This window comes from Artemia franciscana, chromosome 15 (genome assembly GCF_032884065.1).
Source record: "Artemia franciscana chromosome 15, ASM3288406v1, whole genome shotgun sequence".
NCBI lineage: Eukaryota > Metazoa > Arthropoda > Branchiopoda > Anostraca > Artemiidae > Artemia > Artemia franciscana.
This window is the reverse complement of record NC_088877.1, coordinates 11,798,089-11,821,653: the sequence shown is the minus strand read 5'-3', so window position 1 is coordinate 11,821,653 and position 23,565 is coordinate 11,798,089. Positions and strand designations below refer to the sequence as shown.

The following is a 23,565-nucleotide window of genomic DNA, read 5'->3' as shown; positions in this document are numbered from 1 at the left end:
GGGAAGGTAAACAGGAAGGGTGTGCGAAAGCACAGGACGGCTGGCCCCCAACCCCCCATTGCACTTCCTGGCTGAAGGACCAAGAAACGGAGATCAGTGCCGCCGGTACGGACTGTAAAGTCTAATGACGTATCCTTTACCTTTTTTTCTAATCGTAGTATTACACGCATACAAACAAAATTTTGCTGTATATTACTATACACTTGTTATTCTGAAAATTGCTATACATTGTACTTTCTGCATGTCATATATTATGCATTCTGGATAGTATATCCTGCACTGTTATATGTAAACCCTGTATATCAGAAAGGGTGAGGAAAAGCACAGGATGGCTAACCCCCAATTGCACTTCCGGGCTGAAGGGCCTCAAAACGGAGATCAGCAACGCCGGTTTGAACTTGAAGGGTCTAGTGCCATATCCTTTACCTTACCTTTTTTACATTGTACATTGTTATTTGAGACATCATAACGTACTTACGACAATTCGTTATTGCAACCAACAATTCGTAATTGCGAAAATTTCTTAATTGTGGCTATTTCTTAATTGCGACAATTCGTAATTGCGACAATTTCTGTAAAACCTTAAGCAGCATTACCTTTTTGTGTCGTTTACTTTAAATAAATCCACTAATAAAACAAAATTACAGTTTACCTGAACTATCAATTAAGAGTCCAAATTAAAAAAAAACAAAAAAAAAACAAAAAAGTCAAAATTTCAATTTACCATTATGAATTTTTTCGTAATATTTTCCCGCTAGATTATGTTCCATTTCTGGCCAAGGCTGTTTCCGCAGCTCCCCTTCATCCAAACCAAATGCTTCATGGACTTGTCCACCATTTAAATTCGAAAACTCAGACTGAGCATATGAGTTGAGCATAGGCAGAGTTTCCAGTTCATCCCCAGCTGAACCGTAGCTTCTAATAGTGTCTAGATTGTTTAACGCGACATAGTTCTGCTCATTTCCGCTAGGAGAATATGATGAAGGACGGGGTGGCAACATTGGTGGAACCTGGAATATGAGTAAGGAGAGGAAAAGGTACTTCTTCTCAAAATGAACCATTTGAATGTGCGATTACAAAGCCGGCCACTTACTTTCACCAATTCTTGTTTTGTTCAAAAAAGCTACATTTCTTTAAATTGCATACGAACATTATAATAAATAAGCTTTGTGCTACAGAAAAATCCTGATTAAGTTCTTGAATTTAGCACACAAAAATACGTTAGAGGCACAAAGAAATCTTTTCAGGGCATAAGCTATGATGTACAGTATTGTATTTAGGGATTATTTTTGCAGAAAATGTTCATAAAATGAAATTTCACAGTGAAATTGTCTAAGATATATTTGAATGATTAAAAGGCTACAACCAAATAGATTAATTTATAAAGAATAGAATTATCTGACTTCAAAATATTATTTGAATAAAAAGTATTGTCTGATACTATTAGTACTATCGTGCTGCTTAATTGCACGTCTGCGAACCCTCCTCCTCCAGCCAAATCTGTTCAGATTCACTCTACATCCTCTCCCACAGAGTTCCTTTTCCTTTAAATGTCCTTCAGATCCTTTCTTATGACCCCATTTGGGATGGGAAGCCCACCCCGCTTTTCATTTGACCCCAGATAAATGGTTAAAAACTTCATCTTTGTCCATCTGTCATTCTTCCGCTGTAGAATGTGCACTCGCCATCTTTATCTTTCTTTCATTATTACCCTAGAAAGAAGGTTCTAGACATATTTTTCGTACAGCTTACTCTTGGACATTCAGTTAGTCAAGAGCTAAGACTATCCTTAGACAATTCTTCTGGAGAACATTTAACAAAAGTGTCCGGGAAAGGTTTCCGGATCACTTACCTTAGAATAAGCAGACTAAGAAAACGCAGCTGAATTTTATTGTTCCTCATCATCTTTATACCCCTAGAAAATGGGTTTAAACCACTTTTTAATCTAAAATAATCCCCGTTTTAATATATAGAACTGAGAACTAGACCCAGTGGCGGATCCAGGGGGAACAGGACCCCCCCCCCCCCTTGACGCAGTGGTGGATTTGTGATTGGAACCACTTTCTCTGGTTTGGGTTGGGACGAAAGTTATTTTTTTGTAATCGATTTTTAATAGTTGAGTTTTTAAAGAATGTTTCTTTTTGCAAACAAGTTTGAAACAAGGTTTTAGTTATTTAATGCAGTCTCTGCTAGATTATACTAATGACGCATACCACCAAAAAGTATTTAATTAAATTTAGGTTTATCAAGAGAATCTGTCCCCATTACCAAAATAGCGAACTTGAAGGCGAAAATCTTCATTTCGTAATAACAAGAAGGGGAAATTTAGAATCCTACTTCTTTAGGCTGCCAAAACGATATTTCAGGATTGTGCTGTCACAACGCGGCTGGAAAGCAAAATATTTACTTCTTTTTTCTGTCAAAATTTTGTTTTCAAGTCTTGCTATGTAACTGAGGTGAGGAAATTGATATAATTACTTTTTCGGCTGTCTGTTTTGGTTTTTGGGTTTGTTTTTTTTTTTGCGAAGCGGGGTTTGTTTTTTGAAAGATTTGTATAATAGAAAGTAAATGTATGAGAAGTGCAGAAATTATTAGTTTAAATTTTGGATTTTGACGAGCAAATGGTGTCCACTTTACTGCCTATTTCAATTAAAATAAAACTCTGCATTATATGACAAATCACTTCTATTCATCCTAAAACATTAAAATAAAGGCCATACCCTTTAAACTTTCACAAAGGTTCGTGTAAGTATATACTTAAAACCAAGTATATGAGGCAAAATACTCCTTCAAGGTTGCAGTAATCATTTAAGAAGAATAGATTTTCGAAAATTTGTTTATAAAGGAAGGCAAATAATTATGTTTTTTTTTTAGCTGGCACAGATGGGTCTCGGAATTCTCAGTTTGAATCAGTAGAATGGCATCGATTTTTTTTTTCGAAAGTTTACTAGTAAAATTTTGATAAAAAACAGAAATTCACACAACTTGAGCTAACCACGGAAACGGAATGCAACTACAATATTACTTCAGAATTTCTCACCTTCTCAATACCAACCAGTCAAAAAATATAGTTATGTTTTTGTATAGGGGTCAAATATGTTTGTCCATAAAATTGTCTAAACTGCTATATATATCGCTAAGGATTTTTATGCTTATTTTGATACATGCCATCCAATTATATTTCAACGATTAGTGGTTAATAAATCAAAATTTTTACAGGACGATTCTCTAACTAAATGCTAAATATGAGTCAAATTTCAAGTTGTTCAACAGACATATCGAGATTTAACGTTTGAATTGAATATCAGAAAGTCTTAAGATTAAAAAAAAAAATAATTAGAAATATCAATAGATGGAAACCCTGAGAATTTAAATCACCGATCTATACCTATCAAACACAAAGATAACAAACATATAATTACTTTTGTTTTTAAGGAGCATTTCGACTCGTATACTTAGTTTGAAGCACATACCTACATCCATCTTTATTAGAGTTCATATTTTTGTGACGATTCTGGTCTTATTCGAATATTTTAGGATGAATAGAAAAGAAAATACTAACGAAGAGCTCTAAACTGACAGGACTAGCCTTTATAAACATTCACCGAAATATTTAGGTCGACATCGACCGTGTAATAAATAGATATGACGGGAGTGGAAATAGAGAAATAGATCGAACTTTAATAAGTGGAAAGATACGCTACGTTGGTATGAAAACTAAATTTTGATTAGTAAATTTTTGAGATTTCGTCAAAGTTGACACTGTTTATTAAAACATTATTTTTAGAAAGAAACAATGTTTAGTTAATGCCTTATTGCCTATACTTAAAACCCTCGTTTTAAATGTCTTCTGTGCATTTCCATCTCTTCGTTCTGTTTTTCTTGTTACACTCCTAAAAGAACTAGTATTGAATGTTTATTATATCTTTTACGAATATACAAGTTGTATTTTATCCTCATTTCCTACTCTTCGATACTATTATATTTACCAAGCTATGCCGCAGAGTTAGGTGACATGCTAAATGGTTTGACTTATAAAAATTGTCACAAAGAGTGCATAACCCCGAAAGATGGTTCAACCCCAATTATTTTTTTTCACAATATAAAGCTTAACTCACTCGCTATAGTGGTCAGAAGTGCAAAGGCGAAAAATTATGCAGAAAATATTAAGCGTCATATTTTTTTGTATAGTCAGTGAACAACTTTTTTTTATGGCGGGGTGGTTTTTATAACTTTCTATTTTTGTATCAATATTTTTATACCATTTTAATTTCAACAGATTTATTAGAATTTTAACCCTTACCAGTTTTAAGATTAAATTTACGACCAATTCTAATTCCTACCTACGACACATAATTGTCGACATTCCCTTTAAATTAAGGGTATTTCTTTGTTCGCAAGTTTATCGAAGCAACCTATTATGCACCACTCCTTAAAGAAAATCCTGGATCCGCCCCTGTCTTAGACCTGATGATTAACCAAGTGTGACAGTTTGGCCGACGCAACCTCTTCCCTTAGTAAATTCGCACAATTTTAGTTACTGCATTGTTTAATATAATAAGCATCATCATGCTAAGCAATTTGCTTCCTACAGAAATCAAGCAATTGCCTCTGTCATTACCACATTCGTTCTTATCCTTTTTATTATACCAGGACTTATTTTTCTAAAATCACTAGGTACTTCCCTAATATATGAATAATCAAAAATATCCCATTTGTTTAAGAATAGACGACTGATGATTTAGGGCGTTCAGCATTAGTATAGGTTCAGCAAAGTGAAAGAAAAAAAAATATACGGCAGTAACAGAAGTGTCGCCGAGGGAGAGAGAGAGAGAAGAAACATATAGAAAAACAAGAAGAACGTTCGACTCAAGATTTTTGAAACCACTTCTTCGAGTTATATTTTCCCTTTTTCAAGTAAAAATATTTGGCACGTGGCACGTGGGTTTGTTTCACAGTTGCTATGAGAGGCAACCAGCTACTTTTAGAGCCCACCAAAAACTGAAGAAAAAACGTATGAATTAAAACTCCAGTCATGAATACACTGAATAGCACTGCATACAGCTTTCCTTGGACCAGCCAAGCGGGGAAGTGGATCTTCGAGCTAGTACCCCCCCCTCCCGAAATATGGAGACTCGCCGTTTTCATTATTTCTTATATTTCGCAAAAGCTGATCCTTTTTAAATTGCAATCCCTTCCCGTCCGAAGAAAAATCCTGCATACGCTCCTGATAGGGATCTTGTCTTGTCAAATACTTAGAAAATCTCAAAAGAATGATTAATTAAATAGTTATTTGTAAAATTAAGTAGCCATATAAGTAAAATAATAATTAGTGAAAGAAATCAATACAATATTGAGCCCAATCCAATGCAATGAATAAATTTAAATTTTGAATGAATTTTTAGATTTATTAATTAAAAATGGTAACAGATAAATACTACACGTAGATATTCAAAATGAAAAAATTCTAATTTGTATTCTTTGTACTATATACAGTAGTCTCTTTTTTTTTAAATCGTTCCGTTTTATCCTACATACATTTGGTCCAACTTTTTCCTGCTAAATAAAAAAAAAATTCAAATGAATCTTACCTGTGACGCCACAGCTTCTAAGTTACTATTCTTAGTAAGCTTTTTGGAATAGTCACAATCTCTTGTTGAGTTCAGTGGCATCATTTCCCTTCCATTACTATCAAAATATCGACGGTGGCGTCGTCTTTTGCGACGATTTCGACAGTAGCAAGCACATACCATCATTAATATCAATACAAGACTAACAAGAGTGGCCAAAATACCAACTGTTACTTCCTGTGGTATTTCATTTATAGCACCAAAAATGCCACCGACAATGCCAATAGATTCAGAACAATATTGCCCAGTGGCATTTGGAGGGCAGGAACAGCGGAATGTGCCAAACATGTTGAGACAAACACCGCCGGAGTGACATGGGTTTGGCTCACATTCGTTGATGTCTGTGTTACACAGTTCACCGGTGAAGCCTCTGCACTTGCATATCGGACCGGATATGCCTTCTTCACAGATGCCACCGTTTTTGCATGGATTAGGACGGCAAAATCTCCCGTATTCACAGCGTTTTCCTAAATAGAGTGATTCCGTTTTAAATTTTGTAGAAAATTTAAAGAGTGACTTCAGTAGAATCAATGTTATTTTGAATTTAAGACAGCAAAAATATATAGCCTTAACTCTAAAATATGAAATATTTTTTAACTAGAGTTTGTAGATTATTTTCTGCATTTGTGGTGGAAAACACTACAAATGCAAATCAGCGAAAAAAAAATATCAGTATCGAATTCAAAATGAATTCTAAAATTAAATTTAAAAAACAATGAAAAAATTAGAATTAAAATATTTTTTTTCTATGCTCTAAAACATGTAATGAATTTTATTAGAGTTCAGCGATTTTTATAGGAGTTCAGAGATTAACTTCAGCATCTATAGTAGAAAATAAATTTGAAGTTCAAACAATGAAAAGAAAATAGCAAAAAATAAGTGAAGACATTTGTAGCAAATAGAATCACCTTTACAAAAAAAATGCAGCGAATTCGCAACGTTATATTAAAAAAGATTATTCAATCAAAAACTGCACGTAAAAATTTGGAATTTTTTTTTATTATTTTAACTCTAATTAAGATTTATATATTAAGTATATATTAACTCTAGAATAAGATTCGCTTCATAAATATACCTTTTGCAATTGGAGAGGAAAGAAAATTTGTGAAAATTAAACAGCAAAAAATTCATGTAGACATTTGTAGTGAAAATAAATGATTTTGGTGCAAAAAACAAAAAAAAAACCCGTAGTGAATTCAAGAAGTTTACTAAAATTAGGCTACTCAATTAAAACTTGAAAATAAGAACTGAAAATAATATTCCTTAACTCCAAAATTAAGTTTGACTCATATAAAAGTTAAGAAATTACATTCCGGATTCGGAGTGGAAAATAAATTTGTAGTCTAAAAAGCAAACAGTAAAAAATACATTTAGACATTTGTAGGGAAAATAAATGTTATTGCCGAAAATGTATAAATAGCAACTTCACTGTGTTTTACTTTACTATTTTTTTTTTGCTATACCCTCACTCGAGAAAAATTCCAGCGCGCGTCCCGAGGGGATTTCCGAATTGATTCCTATGAAAATATTTAGGTCATTTACTCCGTTTTAATGCACCAAATATTCCTATCTATTCCAGTTTCCTTTATGTTAGATTGTCATTTATTAGTTTAGTTTCAACTTGACCTGTTATTGAGTAATGGTCAGATTCACAGCTGCATATTATTCGTTTTATAATTTGTCTCAGCTTTTTACCGCATTGTACAAACGCCCCTAAATTTTAGCGAAAACGGTACAGTTGAACGTGTTGGCAACACTGGTCTCTTTTCTATTTTCAATAATGATGCTGAAAAAGCAACGAGTTTAACTTTTTCTTCTGCCAATCCATAGAACATGAAGAGCGATTCGGGTCTCTCTTCCATATCAAATTATTATTTCTATATGTAGCCGAAAATACATAATGAAGACTAGCCTTTAGCTTACCTGTCAAGTTTTCGGGACACTGACATCTATAATCATTTTGTAAATTGAAGCAAAAACCGCCATATAAGCAGGGAGAAGATGCGCATGGATCACTATCAATTTCACATTTAGCGCCAAAAAATCGTTCATGGCACTTGCACTGGTAGGTTACGCCACTGACTTCGATGCAACTGCCTCCATTCAAGCGTGGTTGAGAGCCACATAGACCAGGCCAAATTAATGAATGGCGACAAATAAATTCGACATTCTTGAAGCGTCGGAGTGTGGCAACTATGGCAGGAGCAGGTACACCGATTGGGACACTTGCAGCAACGATATAGTTTCCGCTGATGTGATAGGGTAGCAAAGTGCGGTCAACACGAATATCATCCAGACACCTAGAATAAATGAATTGGAATAGAATTTGAGCACTAAGGGTTGGAGCATAGGAATATAAGATTCTAACAACTGGAGCTAATACTTTTCTTAACGATCAAAGCAAATTCCTTTGGAATCACAGAAATATTGCAAGAAAGAAAAATAACCCCGCAGTCGAAATAGAAATTCAGAATAATTTGCCTTAATCATGGATATTTTTCTTAATTCATTCAAATACTCATCTCAAGTATGAAATACATCCATGATTGGATAATTCTGAGAAAAATTTCTACTTTTCATGTCTTTTCTTTTCTTGGGGTTAGAATGTTTATGAAACTTCACAGAACTGTCGGAGTATACACCAACACATTACCTGAAATAGCCCCTTGATCGACATGGAGCCTGTCGATATTGTAAATAAGATTTTAAGACATTTTTAAAACTTTAAGAGATTAGAAAATACCTACAGATTAAATACATACAGTGGTATAAATTGGAGGGGGAGGGTGGGGTATTGCCGCCTCATATCTAGAAAATTCCTTTTTTGCTTTTATTGAAAAGCACCTTTTTACACTTTCAATGAAAAAATGACCCCTTCCCCTTCTACATCTGAAAAACACATTTGTTTTTTGCTCCTCTCTAATTTCGGTGAATTGATGCCACTGCATTCGCAACTTTCAGATATGCTTGTCCATAGTAACCTAAATTCTGTTTAAAAACAGAATTTCAAAAACAATACGCACATCGAGGAAACTAGTTTGTGAGCTGGTTCCAAATATGTAAAAACTAATCAAGTCTAAAGTTACCTACCCAAAGTTGACAATATATGAAAATTTGAATAGTTTTAGAAAAAGAGGAAATACACTTCTAAAATGGGTCCAATCTTGACAAACATTTTACCACTAGTAATTAAATAAAAACAAGCTGCCGCATCCAATCTACTTTCTAAAAAAAACCTATTTCAAGATGAAAAAAGAGGATATACATGGCACATAGTTAAAACCGTCCAGTAAATTTAAATTCAGCATGTCTGATAACCCTAGACAGAGGTTTGAGCTCCCTCTGTAAAAGAGCGTTTCATATTTTACTTAGGAAGGATACTTGAAGAGGAAGGACGAATACACGACTACTTATGCATGTTGTACATGATTATTACTGCATACTATACATTTGAAAATCAAGTTTTACGGGAAATCAAGCAATTTTCCTAGGGGCCAGGGGAAGGGGGCTGAAGGTTAAAATTATAGGGCTAACTTTTTCTATTTTATGGAAGCTTCTTGGGTAAAACTTGGGGAGAGGGTGGGGTAGATACCTCTCCTCACACCCCTTATTTTACAGAAATACACTGAAATCAAACACTCAGAGTTATTGCTCAGAGGAGGGAAGCCCCTCCTCACATCCCTTATTTTACAGAAATACACTGAAATCAAACACTCAGAATTATTGCTCAGAGGAGGGAAGCGACTCCTCACATCCATTATTTTACAGAAATACACTGAAATCAAACACTCAAAGCTATTGCTCAGAGGGGGGAAGCCCCTTTCTAATTGGAGAAAAATTAGGGATATAGTGTGGAAGGTACCGTACTCACTTGCATGAATATCTATAAACAAATGAGGGGGAATAAAAGAACTTCCTTTCCTCCAAAGGCGGTCCAACGATCCAGTCTCCCCTGGATGAAAAAAAAGCGACTGAAGTACACAAAAGGGTTGAAATTTTAATGAGTTTAACCCCATCAAGGTTGGCATTCATGGCAACTCAATTCTAGAAGTTGAGGCTCCTATTTCAAAAGAAAGAATATACAAAAATGATGTGAAGAACATTGATTTTCTTGATAAGAATATTTACAATAACTTGCTTATAAGTTTTCCCCAGAGACGATTTCATCTTATATACAACAGAAAATTATTTCATAATGCAAAGCAAACTTTTCTTTTGGGAGGGGGAGGAATAAGGAACTAACAATTTAAAGGGATATTTTCAGAAATGAGAGAAGAATTAGACCAACCTAGAAAATTCGGGTTGGAGGTCCGGTTGGAAAATTCAGGTCCACAAGGTACATAATCGATGGCATCAAGCGAATGACTGGGAAACATAGTAATATTGCTTATTAAAAAGAATATGTCACTTTCTAGTAGCATTTTCAAGGAAAGGAAAGACCACCAAGGAAAATACCATTTATACCGGTATGCCATATATACCATATTATCAATACCATTATACCATATAAATATCGCATACCATTTACGCCATTTTGTGCCACAAATCCACAATTATGATTTAAATAAGGTTAAAAACCCATTTAAGAAAGATCATGATATAGACAGTCATAAAAAAGTATACACTCTGTTATAGGTAAATATTCGGACTTCTATCTGTTGAAAATATGCCTTATTCATGCTGAGTGTACACAGGAGGTTGAGATGGATAGCTGCCTTCCGCAACTTAAGTAAAAAAGAACTTGAAACTAAAATAGTAAACCTAAATTAAACAAACAGGGAGTTAACTTCTTTATCAATATCTTGGAATTCCGCCAATAGTTGATAAATGATATACAAAAAGAAAAAACTGCTGTTCAAACTAAAGTTTTTTCGCATTAAAGTAAAGAGGTACTTTAAGGCTAAAACACACCCAATAAACATGTTGTGGGGCGTGCTCTACCTCCAATATTTGAACTAAAATGTGACCTACACTTAACAAAAATTATTGTACAAGTTCCAAACCGTGTAATTTTACTTTCTTTTTTTGCTACAAAATAAGATAATATATACCGTATTTTTTTTTGTTTAATATAACAACATGAAAAATATATGATTTACAAGTCTATCTATTCAAAGAAATATTTTTGTTGAGCATTTGAAAAATAACAAACCCGTGAATTGTTTATTCTAAGATACTTATGGAAAAAACTAAACTACTAGAAATAATTAGAGAAAAAATGTGAAAAGAAACAGATTACAAGGAGAAAAAACGCTAAAGAAACGAAACTATATTCTCATTAGCTTTTCCCCTGCTATTCCTCTTAGCTTTTGAATATCAAATAAATAGAAATGTTTTGTAGCAATAAGAAACAAAATAATCTTCCAGCCTTTAATAATTCAAGGAACTTTTGTTCTCGGAGCATTTATGAGAAGATTGAAGATGAACTTTACCTTTTTATAGCAAAATAACATAGTATGCTAAAACAAATCCTTCATGGAGCGAGAAAGAGAAATTCACCTCGTCCCTCGTCCTTGTTTTGCTGCTGAGAAAACATTATCAGTTTTTTCATATTTTTATTAAACAAGTAGATATCTTGAACAGCAAGGGATAAGATAATTGTAAATGTCAAACTATTTGCAGAGGCAATTTTCAGAAATGTTTTATAAGAAGGATTAAAAATGGAATATTAAATTTGAGAGACTAAATATGAGAGATTAAATAAATTTTGATGGATTAAATAAATTTTTTTATTCCACAAGAATTACAGAGTAAAGTAAAAGAATGAGACCTTGATTTCACTGAGTGAAAATATTTATGGGAAAATAGCAGTCCATGGAAAAGAAAAGTTCATAAAAAAAATTTGAATTGTAAAATTTTGAAAAAAAAACTATTAAAATATGTTTTTGTTATCTTGTTACTACTAAATATTTCAACTTATTTGATAATCATAAGATCATGAGACAAGACAGCTAGCCACAAACACAACTAAATGTTTTCAGATGTGCGTTCCCTTCGGGTAATGAATAAAAAAAGAGCATTGATTAAGGATAAAAAGAAAAAAAAAATCAATGTCAATTTTACCATGGATATCGAAAGAATCCCCAAATATTATAGAAAACAAGTTTAAACATTTTCTACAAGAAGACGAGATAAACACTGTTTTCCAGGTCTTTCCTGATTTCATTTTTTTTAAAGTGCTTTGATTAAGAGAAAAAGACCCATTAATTTCAGAAATTATTGAGAGAAAATCAGAAAGAAGAAGATTCATTTATGTTCAATTCATTTTAAAAAAATGCAAAACAATTGGAGTGGGGAAAATTGACACAAATTGGTATGGAGGAAATTTATTGAGGGAGGAGATTGGCAATCGACGGAGGAAAATGATCAAGGAGGAATCAATAGAGGAGTTAGTCGAAGAATAATGACAGTGAAAATTGAAAAAAACCTCGCTTTCATTCCAAGGCTACTTATGGCATGTTAAACAGGTCCAATGATGTCAGGTTGAATGTGAGAATTTTTTTTTCAAGAAAATTTATTTTATGTTTTTTTAGAAGAACTATTTATTTCAAGAAAATACAGAGGAAAGTAAAATCAAGCGACTTTTACTGTGTTGAACAAAAAAAAATGGTATAAAGATCAATTAACGAAAAATAAAAATGAAAAAATTTAAATGGTAAATACTGAACAAAAAAAAATTTGAAACATTACTGACTGAAATGTGTTTTATCTCATTTCTACTAAATATTTCAACTTGTCTGATAATGAGACATAACATAACAAAGTGCTTTTAGTTGTAGGTTTCCTGCAAGCAATGCGTAACAAAAAGAAAAAAGAGCATTGATTAACGAAGAAAAGGGGGGAAAATTAACTTTGCCCTAGATCGAAAAATTGCTTATATCTTATAGAAAGTAGCTTTAAATGTGTTCTTTAAAAAGAAGAAATAAACAGTATTTTCCAGTCTTTCGTGATTCCAGGAAAATTGTTTGAAGTGCTTTGTTTAAGTGGGAAAAGACCATCATTTTCAGAAACTGTTGAGGGAAATTTCAGAACGAAAAGGCGGTTCATTTATGCTCTATTCTTTTTATGTAAAGCAAAACGTTCACCGAGTTTTGGAAAAAAAAATAAACATCAACTGTTTCTTGTCATTATTATCGCGATCACAGTAAAGATGTTTCCTAATGACTAACCGGATTCTTAAAACAAGATTGAGAGTTCTTAGTGGAACAAAAAAGTTTATAAACTCAAATCACGACTGGGCAAAACCAACAATCGAAATCCATAATCTTCCTTTGGAGCGTAGTTGTCGAATTCACAATCTAGATTATGAACTTAAAAGGCTGATTGCTATTTTTTCTCTCCCTCTATGCTCTCTCTCTCTCTCTCTCTCTCTCTCTCTCTCTCTCTCTCTCTTTCTCTCTCTCTCTTCTCTCTCTCTCTTCTCTCCCTTTTTTCTCTCTTCTCTCCCTTTTTTCTCTCTTCTCTCCCTTTTTCTCTCTTCTCTACCTTTTTTCTCTCTTCTGTCCCTTTTTTCTCTCTTCTCTCCCTTTTCTCTCTCTTCTCTACCTTTTTTCTTTCTTCTGTCCCTTTTCTCTCTCTTCTCTCCCTTTTCTCTCTCTTCTCTACCTTTTTTCTCTCTTCTCTCCCCTTTTCTCTCTTCTCTCCCTTTCTCTCTCTTTTTTGTTCTTTTTTCCCTTTATCTCTCTCCCTTTTCTCTCTGTTTTCTTTCTCTCGTGTTTTCTCTTTCTTCTCTTTCTCTTTTATCTTTTCTCTCTGTTTTCTTTCTCTCGTGTTTTCTCTTTCTTCTCTTTTTCTCTTCTCTCTCTCTCTCTCTCTCTCTCTCTCTCTCTCTCTCTCTCTCTCTCTCTCTTTTTCGTTCCTGATAATGCTGATTGTCAGCGGAGCGGCAAATTTACAATACGATTGTGATTTTACGATTCGGTTTTGTCAGTGGAATAGGCCTCAAATCTTATTAGAAAGATTTATATATATAAGATTCAAATACTATAGATTAAAATAACAATAATAATAATAATTTATCTTTAGCCCACATCAGATACAAAAATGACAGTTGTGGAGTATCCAAAAAAAATAAGAGGATAAACTACAATAAATGAAAACATGAAAACTTAAAAACTTCACAAGAGCAGAGTAAACAAAGGAAAGGAAAAACAATCAAGACTCAAAAAGATGAGAAAATGAAACTTTTTACGAAAAAAGGCGGATAACAGACTGGGGGAACCGACCAAGACCTAATGGAGAACTATTCAATAATTTCCAACTTAGCATTTGAAATTTTTGAATAACACATGTTGCTGAATATAATGAAATCAAATTACTATTGCTGAAAGATAGGGAAAGATATAGCAGAAGTTAAGATGCCAGTAATAGTCGATCTTGATCCGTTCTAAATCACTTTTGTTAAGAATATTGCTAAAACCAGCATTTAAAGCACGGAATGACCACACAAAGTGGATAAAGTCTAGATAAAGCTTGCCTTCGATAGTGGCTCCGATTTCCAACAATTTTCGAATAACTTATGTTACGTTTCTTTTTAACATCCCTAAGAACTTGAGACCGGCAAGAGCTCAGTGATCTAGTTGATCACTCAGTGATCTAGTGATCTAGTAATCTAGTGATCTAGGTCTAGTGATCTAGTGATCTAGACCGGCAAGAGCTCAGTGATCTAGTTGATCACTCAGTGCTCTAGTGATCTAGTAATCTAGTGATCTAGGTCTAGTGATCTAGTGATCTAGACCGGCAAGAGCTCAGTGATCTAGTTGATCTAGTAATCTAGCTAAAAAAAATAGCTTTAATATTTAATATATTTACGATTGGACTTATGTGTGAAAAGGAATACATTGTTTACCAAAATTTGAATATAAAGTTTATGAAGTTAATAATCTATATTCACTAAGTTTAGCTACTGTAAAAAAATTATTCAAATATTCTTATGGCTATTTTTCGACTTGAAAACATACACACAGACCGTATCTTGCCATACTGTCGCGATCTTGACCCTTTTGTACCCCACAGTGAAGCTGATCAGAAAGATTTACGAAGGTTTAAATATTACAGATTTGTAAAGTAATTAGATTTAAAATACATAAATTTAAATAGTAATTCAACAAATTCAAATAACTAATAACAAGAATTACTTACCCAATAAAACCCATTCTTGTATCATCGAAGCCGGGTAAACCTGGTAGCTGTCTTACTTCTGCGCCGAAATAAACATCCGTATTTTCCATATTTAAAACATCGTTTACACCAGGTGCAGACCCGTGGGCGCTAAATCTGCCATCTATGAATAACTCTGCTTTGTTACCATGGCGTTGCAATCGAACTTCATGCCACTTTCCATCATTAACGTAAGTACCGGATACTCGAACAAGGCCTTCACCACTGCCGCAGTCAAATCGGTACTGAACTTGGCCGTTTACCATCTATAGTTAAAAAGAAGTGGATTGAATACAGTAGTGAGAAAACCGGGAAAATTCGGTTACTAGGGATTCTGAAAAGATTGCCCCCCGCAACCACAAATAGAGCATAGTTTTTGGGATGTGGAAGCAATGGACCTTGAAGGCCTGAGCCTCAATCCAGGGATAGTGGGTGCACCCCATTAATAAGAAAAACAACCCTGAGCGAGATTAGTATCACCTGTGGGTTAATTGTGAGCCCACCCCCATCCTTTCTCTAACTTTATCAACAACAACGATACTAGCAAAATAAACTAATTACTGAATAAACTAGAAGGCTTTATGGGATAATATTTTTCATAATATATATTGGATTTCAAAATTTTCAATAAAAATCTATTTTCTATTGCAAGATTTGATATTACAAAATAATTGGCGAAAGAGGGAACAAAAGAGGACTAAAAGTAATTGACTCGCGTGGTGGCGGTAAACTGAATAGAGCCAATATATTTTCTTGCAATCTCTCAATCAGGTTATATTTACTTTGGATTTTTCCTCCTCACACTTTTATGTTCTTTCTATGTCGTCCAAAATATTTAGCCTCCCATCGCCCATTTCTTTAACGTTATAAGTAATAGCAAAATTTTGTGCAGTGAAATTGCACACTTTACGGCGAGTAAGGAGGAAAATTTCTATTTTAGATGATAGGTGTATTGGCTTTTACAGTTGGATATATGAAAACTATATTTTGTCCAAGAATTGGATTGGGAGCTAACGTTAGTCTAGCCAGTAAAAACGATGAACAAAACAGGCAATAATAGAAATTGGCTTTGGTAGCGAAGCTAAACTGGGGCCAACAGGCGTTCTCATCGTATCTCTTCCAGGCTATAGTTGTTTATCTCTTTTTAGTTTCTCTTCACATTTTAGTAAGTATTTCTTTTCCATTCGTCCAAAATAATTATATTCCCTCTGAAAAGCAAGTTTTGATCAATTACAATTTGTAATTACTATGCTGCATGGAAGATTATAGCACGTATTGCTTTCACACAAAGACAAATCGCGAAACCCACAATTGGAGAAATTTGGAGAAATCAACACAACGGGTAAGGACACACGGTGCATCTAGATAAAAAAATCATATTTTACCAGAGATTGTGTTTGAGTTTTGCGTAGCCGAATTCTAAATAGACTATAGCCGAAACATTCAGATCCGAAGATGGTTATCTCCGATTTCAAAAAAGCCCGTATTTCTTCAAAAACTGTGCTTTCAAAACTATGTTCCCTTTTGGCAGAAATTAGAATTATGAACACATGAACCTGCTTCCAACTCTCTACGATTTAGTCTACATAAACAGATTAAAAAAGCGATTTAAAATATAACGTGAGAAATAGCGCTCTTTGCTAAGTCTACTTTAGACTGACTGCACTACACAGATTACACGATTTCGCCAATAACTTAGTGATAATAATTCGAAAATATAAATTTTACATCTCAAAAACTATGCTATATCCTTACTTCTAACCAATTTATATCCCGTTTTCAAATAAATTGCCCTTATAGCCCTTTAAATAAAAAGTGCGCACAATTTACCGAATGACTCGAGCTTCAAATTATGCGACACATTTTCAGATACAGAGTTCTAGAAATAAATATCTCATCTAAAGAGGTCATGGCATCCTAAAAGTTTTCGCAATTCCAAGAATCCTTGGAGCCTTTAAAATTGTTTGAAAAACAACTTCTAACTAACTCAATATTTTATATGCAAATGTCATACTGGCAATAAACAAAGATGGCAGTTGTTCTAAAACAAACTTTAAAAAAAACTTTCTCATTTTAGAGTTAGAATAAAGAAACATGAGATACCAATGATAGGCGTAGCTGAAGTGCAGACAGAAGGCAGGCAGTAAGAGACAGGCAAATGGTTACTAAAAAAGGATGAGGTTTTTTTTTTTTTTTTTTTTAAATTAGGTTAGTGAGGACGGTGACAAACGCTACTCTTTAACGAAGGAAGTTGTTCAAATCCATAAAGTATGTGCAAAACAAGAGACAATACTGATAAGCGTCTCTTAATATGGGAAAATTAAATAATAAACGAAAAAGGTAAAAAGGGATTATGTAAATGGGAAATGTAAAATTGAACTAAAAAATAAGTAGAATGAGTAGAACTAAAATGTTTAGAATTAAAGAAAAGAGTTCAGAATTAAATGAGCAATAAAAAAAGATTTTCAGAGTCAACATTTTTTTTATTCAGCTACGGTGACATGTTACTCTTTACGAACGAACTGTTTGGAGGCTACTTACATAGGCACTCAGTATTTACAAGTTGAAAGAACGGTCTAGGGAGTTTGAATATGACAGAAGGATACTGAAAGAGTAAGCCCCGCGAAGAGTTCTAATAAATGACCCAAGAGGGCAACCACAACGATAAGTACTCTAAATCAGATTTACCGTATTGTCTTCAGATTTATCACTAAAGGTTCCTTTGAAAAGACAGTATCAGGGAAATAGGGCTACAAACTGGCAAAGATTCTCAGTAAAGGGATTAAACCCTGCCAGGTATATGCCCTTTCGTTCTGGACACAACGATATAATCAATTAATTTAATGAAATTCATGTGTGAGTTTCAATGTTTATTGTTTATGTAGTGAAGGATTTTTTTTTCATGTATATGCTCTTTTTTTCTTTTTCAGGACATGAATTTAGAGCAGAGAGAATAAAACTGAGAAAAGATTTTTTCTCTTTTTTTCGCTTGCTTTCTGTTATTTTTATTTTGTTAACAGACAATGTACTATTTTAATTTAATAGTAATTTTAAAAACTTATTTTTATTGTACTGACATAAAAAGTGTTAAGCTAAAAGATTTGAATTTTATATTTGAGTTTTATTTTTTATTGTTCTTGCAGAGAAGGAAGTTTTACAAATATGCCTTTGTTTTCTTGTTCAGGGTATGCACTTTAAGGCAGTGGAAATACAACAGAAAAAGAAATTTTTCTTTCCTTTGCTTATGGTAACGGCCTGATATCTTAAAAAAGGATTCGATGGTATTTTTATATTTTTTAACAAGAGCTAAGAGCTCATACGGCACTTGTGACGAGGCAAGAAGAGCTAAGAGCCAAGAAATCATACTGTATGAGCTCTAACAAAATTCTATGAATCAATAGATTGATTGAAAGAAAACTGAGAGGCTTAATGCCAGTCAGGATTTAAAATAAGAGCTCTGAGTCACGATGTCCTTCTAAATATCAAAATTCATTAAGATCCGATCACCCACTCGTAAGTTATAAATACCTATTTTTTTCTAATGTTTCCTCTCCCTTTAGCCCCCCAGATGGTCGAATATGGGAAAACGACTTTATCAAGTCAATTTGTGCCGGTCCCTGACACGCCTACCGATTTTCATCGTCCTAGCACGTCCAGAAGCACCTGACTCGCCAAATCACTGAGCCCCTGCCCCCAACTCTCCCAAAGAGAGCGAATCCAGTGCGGTTTCGTCAATCACGTATCATCCAACATTTGCTTACTCTATCCACCAAGCTTCATCCCGATTCCTCCACTCCAAGTGTTTTCCAAGATTTCCCCCTTCAACTCCCCCCAATGTCAAAGATCTGGTCGGGATTTCAGAGCTCTCAGACATGAACTCCTTCTAAATATCAAATTTCATTAAGAACCGATCACCTATTCGTAAGAGAAAAATACCCCAATTATCCCGTTTTCCAAGAATTCCAGTTTTACCCTCCAACTCCCATCAGTATCACAGGATCTGGTCGGAATTTAAAATTAGAGCTTTAAAGCACAAGATCCTTCTAAATATCAAATTTCATTAAGATCTGGTCACCCGTTCGTAAGTTACAAATACCTCAATTTTCAAAATAACCCCCCACCCCCAACTCCACCAAAGAGAGCAGATCCAGTCCGGTTATGTTAGTCACGTATCTTAGACAAGTTTTTATTCTTCCCATCCAGTTTCATCCTGATCTCACCGCTTTAAGTATTTTCTAAGATTTCCGGTCCCCCCAACTGCCCCCCCCCCAATTACGCTGGATCCAGTTGAGATTTAAAATAAGAGATCTGAGTTACGAGGTCCTTCTAAATATGAAGTTTCATGAAGATTCGATCACTCCTTCGTAAGTTAAACATACGTCATTTATTCTCATTTTTCAGAATTAACAAACCCCCCCCCCCACCCCAATAGAGCGGATCCGTTCCAATTATGTAAATCACGTATCTTAGACTTCTGCTTATTTTTCCCATCAATTTTCATCTCGATCCCTCCAATCTAAGCTTTTTCCATGATTTTAGGTTCCCCCACTCCAAACTCCCCCCAATGTCCCCAGATCCAATCGGGATTTAAAATAAGAGCTTTGAGACACGATATCGTCCTAAATATCAAATTTCATTGAGATCCGATCGCCCGTTCGTAAGTTAAAAATACCTCATTTTTTCTAATTTTTCAAAATTAACCCTTGCCCCCCTCAACTACCCCAAAGAGAGCGGATACGTTCCGGTTATGTCAATCATGTATCTAGGACTTGGGCTTTTTTTTACCACCAAGTTTCATCCCGATCCCTCGACTCTAAGTGTTTTCCTAAATTTATGTTTCCCCCTCCCAACTCCACCCCCAATGTCAACAGATCCGGTCAGGATTTAAAATAAGAGCTCTGAGACACGATACCATTCTAAATGTCAAATTTCATTGAGATCCGATCACTCGTTCGTAAGTTAAAAATACCTCATTTTTTTCTAATTTTTCAGAATTAACCCCCCCCCGCTACCCCGAAGAGAGCGGATCCGTTCCGGCTATGTCAATAATGTATCTAGGACTTGAGCTTATTTTCCCCGCCGAGTTTCATCCCGATCCCTCCACTCAAAGTGTTTTCCAAGTTTTAGGTTTCCCCCTCCCAGCTCCCCCCCAATGACACCAGATCCGGTCGAGACTTAAAATAAGAGCTCTGAGACACGATATCCTTCTAAATATCAAATTTCATTGGGATCCCATCACTCGTTCGTAAGTTAAAAATACCTCATTTTTTCTAATTTTTCAGAATTACCCCCCCCCCAACTACCCCGAAGAGAGCGGATCCGTTCCGGCTATGTCAATAATGTATCTAGGACTTGAGCTTATTTTCCCCACCAAGTTTCATCCCGATCCCTCCACTCAAAAGTGTTTTCCAAGTTTAAGGTTCCCCCTCCCAGCTCCCCCCCCCAATGACATCAGATCCGGTCGGGATTTAAAATAAGAGCTCTGAGACACGATATCCTTCTAAATATCAAATTTCATTGAGATCCGATCAGCCGTTCGTAAGTTAAAAATACTGTATTTTTTCTAATTTTTCAGAATTAACCCCCCCCCCCCCAACCACCCCAAAGAGAGCGGATACGTTCCGGTTATGTCAATCATGTATCAAGGACTTGTGCTTATTTTTCCCACTAAGTTTCATCCCGATCCCTCCACTCTAAGCGTTTTCCAAGATTTTAGGTTTCCCCCTCCCAATTCCCTCCCCCCAATGTCACCAGATCCGGTCGGGATCTAAAATAACAGCTATGAGACACGATATTCTTCCAAACATCAAATTTCATTAAGATCTGATCAACCGTTCGTAAGTTAAAAATACTTCAATTTTTCAATTTTTTCCGAATTAACGAGCCCCCCAATTCCCCCCAGATGGTCAAATTGGGAAAAAGACTATTTGTAATTTAATCTGGCCGGGATTCTGATACGCCTGCCAAATTTCATCGTCCTAGCTTACCTGGAAGTGCCTAAAGTAGCAAAACCGGGACCGACAGACCGACAGAATTTGCGATTGCTATATGTCACTTGGTTAATACCAAGTGCCATAAAAAGGTATTCGATACTGTGATTTTAGTGTGTTTATATATATCTTGAAAAGTAAAAAAGATACTCAAAAATGGGAATAGGACTTCATACATCAAACTCATGGCATCTAGTACTTAAAATATTCCTTAAAATAAATCAATTAGATGGCGTACTTGGTGACCTAAACCGAAATACCTTAGTTCCAGCCTCGTGTGCTAATATAATTGCTATGAAATTAATACTGTGACTAAAACACAAAGGGAGGCACTCTAGATAAATTTTTAATGGTGTTGATGAAACATATAGACTTAAAGTTGCCAGGATATAAAAACTAGTTTCATCAGAACATTATAATATAAATGATTAAATTATATTGTAAATTTATATGTTAATATATAAATAATTTTAAATAATTATATATAACAATAGTTAAATCCGGAACGACCCTCAGAAGTTGCTCTGAGGGTGGCAGGAATGTCGAAGTAGTTCTGTTTCCTAAAAACGGCCAATTTTATCTACCTTTGACAAATTTTCCCTGTCAAAGGACAGGGAAAGGGTAGTGTTTTCCCTTGTTTCCCTGGCTTTTCCCATTAATGTATATCTGAAGGTCTGTTACACCAATACAGTTCAATGTCTGGGGCTTTTCTTTTACGACATTTAATTTTTGCAACTTTTAAAAACAAAATATTAAGAAACTAATTAGTTGCAATAGGTCAACAAAGTTACAATAATAAGAATTTATAACTTTGATGGATACAAGATTGCAAAAAAGAAATAAGTTACTACTACTAGGCTTCTAAAGACTCACAGGAGCACCAAATCACTAAAGGCCAACACAGCTACGCACTCTTCTCCTACATACAAATGAGCAGGATTACCGCATGTAATTAGGTGGCCCTTAACTCCTAACTGTATATAACAATATGGTAGTTATTGGTAATATATAATAATATGGTAATATATAACAATATGGTAAATATATAATAATATGGTAATTTAGCACTTGGATACCGTTTTATTGTTGTGAATCTCAGAAACTTTTCTGAGAAATTAAATAATTTCTTTGACCACACTGCTTTTCCATTTACAAAAAATTGAAAGAGAAGAAACGGGTTTAATTTAAACAAAGCAATGGGACACAACGATAGATAAAAAGATGGGAGGGAGGGGGTTAAAAGAAAATTGCATCAAAATTAAAGAAATATAGCAATGCACCTTGCATGAAAAAATACAAGAAAAAACGAACAGATAGAGTTGATTATACTGCAGCCGAAAAGTTTTGATTTGAAAGCAGTTCCGAGAAAAACGAGAAAAGAGAAATTTCATCAAAATTAAAAAAATATAATAATACAATTACCATAAAAAATACAAGAAAAAATTAACAGAGTTGATTATGCTACGGCCCAAAAGTTTTTTCATTTGACAGCAATTTCAGTAAAACTAAATCAAGGCAAAAATCTGTAAAAAATAACCAAGTCGCTAAAATCTTTTATCCCCCCCTTCCTCCAATATTCTGGCTAGTCAAAATTTACCAGTCTTTACAAATGGTCATGTATAGAGAACGCAGAGTTCACAAATATTTAATTTTATTTTACAAAATATTTAAGCAAATATTTTAAATATTTCAAATATTTGAATTTCAACTTGGATGAACCGAGGCAGATGCATTTACATCCAGAAGCAATTTCGGATACTCTTGGATGGCCTGCAACAGCTACCATCATTTTTGTCATATTTTTATCATATTTTTTATCATTTTTATCATATTTTCGCATTTTATTCATATTTTTATTTTTAATGTTGCAGTTGAAATAAAGTCTACAGCAAAAAAAATAATAATAAATGACTATAAAAATAGGACTTATAACACTTGTACACAAAAATTGTATGAGAAATTTGTACGAGTCTGTTGATCACCAAGGAGACCAAGGGTGTGAGGGTTTAATCACTTTTACAAACTTACGACGATCACCAAGAATGTAATTTTTAATTAATTTTTTGCAAATCTATCGATAAAAAAAAACAGAGTTTTTAAATTTCGCCATGTAAATCTTCCAAGAAAGAAAATTTACCGAAGTTCTAGACTTTTTGAGAAATTTTCAAGTTTACTAGACTTTTTCAGTCAGATAGACTCTTTTTATGCTTAAAAACTCTTTCTCCAGTACGTATCGCCTTTATTTTCTTCATATCAATCAATAGCAGATAAACTGCAATCATTATCATAAACCCAGCATATTACGCAAGCAATTTATATCTAATATAAAATCAGCGGCGATGATTCACAGAAATTAGAAGAAGGGGAATTCCTATTTTCAAAATCTGGGGCGGAAGGCAATTTATTGTTTTCGATTTTTCAATCAAACCACCAAAAAATGTCGATTTTCAACGCAAAAACACAAAAAAGGAATTTTTGTAAAACTAGGAGAGGGGCAAAAAATCTTGGGGGCAAATACAACCCTACTACCCCCTCCCCAACCGACACTATTGATTGAAATACTAATTAACCTAATTAGTACCCTAATAAACTATTAACAGTTGTGTCGTTAGCCATATGGCACATTGTACTGCCACATGGTAGCTATATTTAGATCCTAGCTAGTCCATTGAACATAAAACAATAAAGTAAAGACATATCTCTAAATTACTATAGTTAACCCTAATAGTGAGATACATAATATTTTACCCTAAGTTTTGGTTACTTTAGATGCGAATTCTGTATTT

At 34.2% G+C, this 23,565-nt stretch overlaps 1 protein-coding gene and 1 long non-coding RNA gene across 15 annotated transcripts in view; both read right to left on the bottom strand.

Annotated features, from left to right (window-relative positions):
- Positions 1–23,565, bottom strand: part of LOC136036050 (fat-like cadherin-related tumor suppressor homolog) — a 401,362-nt gene that overhangs the window by 17,128 nt on the left and 360,669 nt on the right. For 9 of the 14 annotated variants that reach the window (XR_010619615.1, XM_065717993.1, XM_065717998.1 and 6 more), the window contains 3 exons: positions 7,554–7,930; positions 5,592–6,097; positions 725–1,010 (listed from right to left, as the gene is read on the bottom strand). The exons of 2 other annotated variants lie outside the window; for them this stretch is intronic. Coding sequence is in view for 11 of the 12 variants with exons in the window: in XM_065717993.1 (XP_065574065.1) it covers positions 725–1,010; positions 5,592–6,097; positions 7,554–7,930 (1,169 nt within the window). In the remaining variant the exon portion in view is untranslated. Of the gene's footprint in view, positions 1–724; positions 1,011–5,591; positions 6,098–7,553; positions 7,931–14,771; positions 15,056–23,565 lie in introns of those variants that run through there. 3 more of the 14 variants (XM_065718004.1, XM_065718005.1, XM_065717995.1) reach the window with 2 other exon arrangements.
- LOC136036054 (uncharacterized) lies at positions 8,065–14,765 on the bottom strand. The gene is made up of 2 exons (XR_010619622.1): positions 13,116–14,765; positions 8,065–13,076 (listed from the first exon to the last, which is right to left on the bottom strand). It is a non-coding gene; the product is annotated as an uncharacterized LOC136036054 (long non-coding RNA).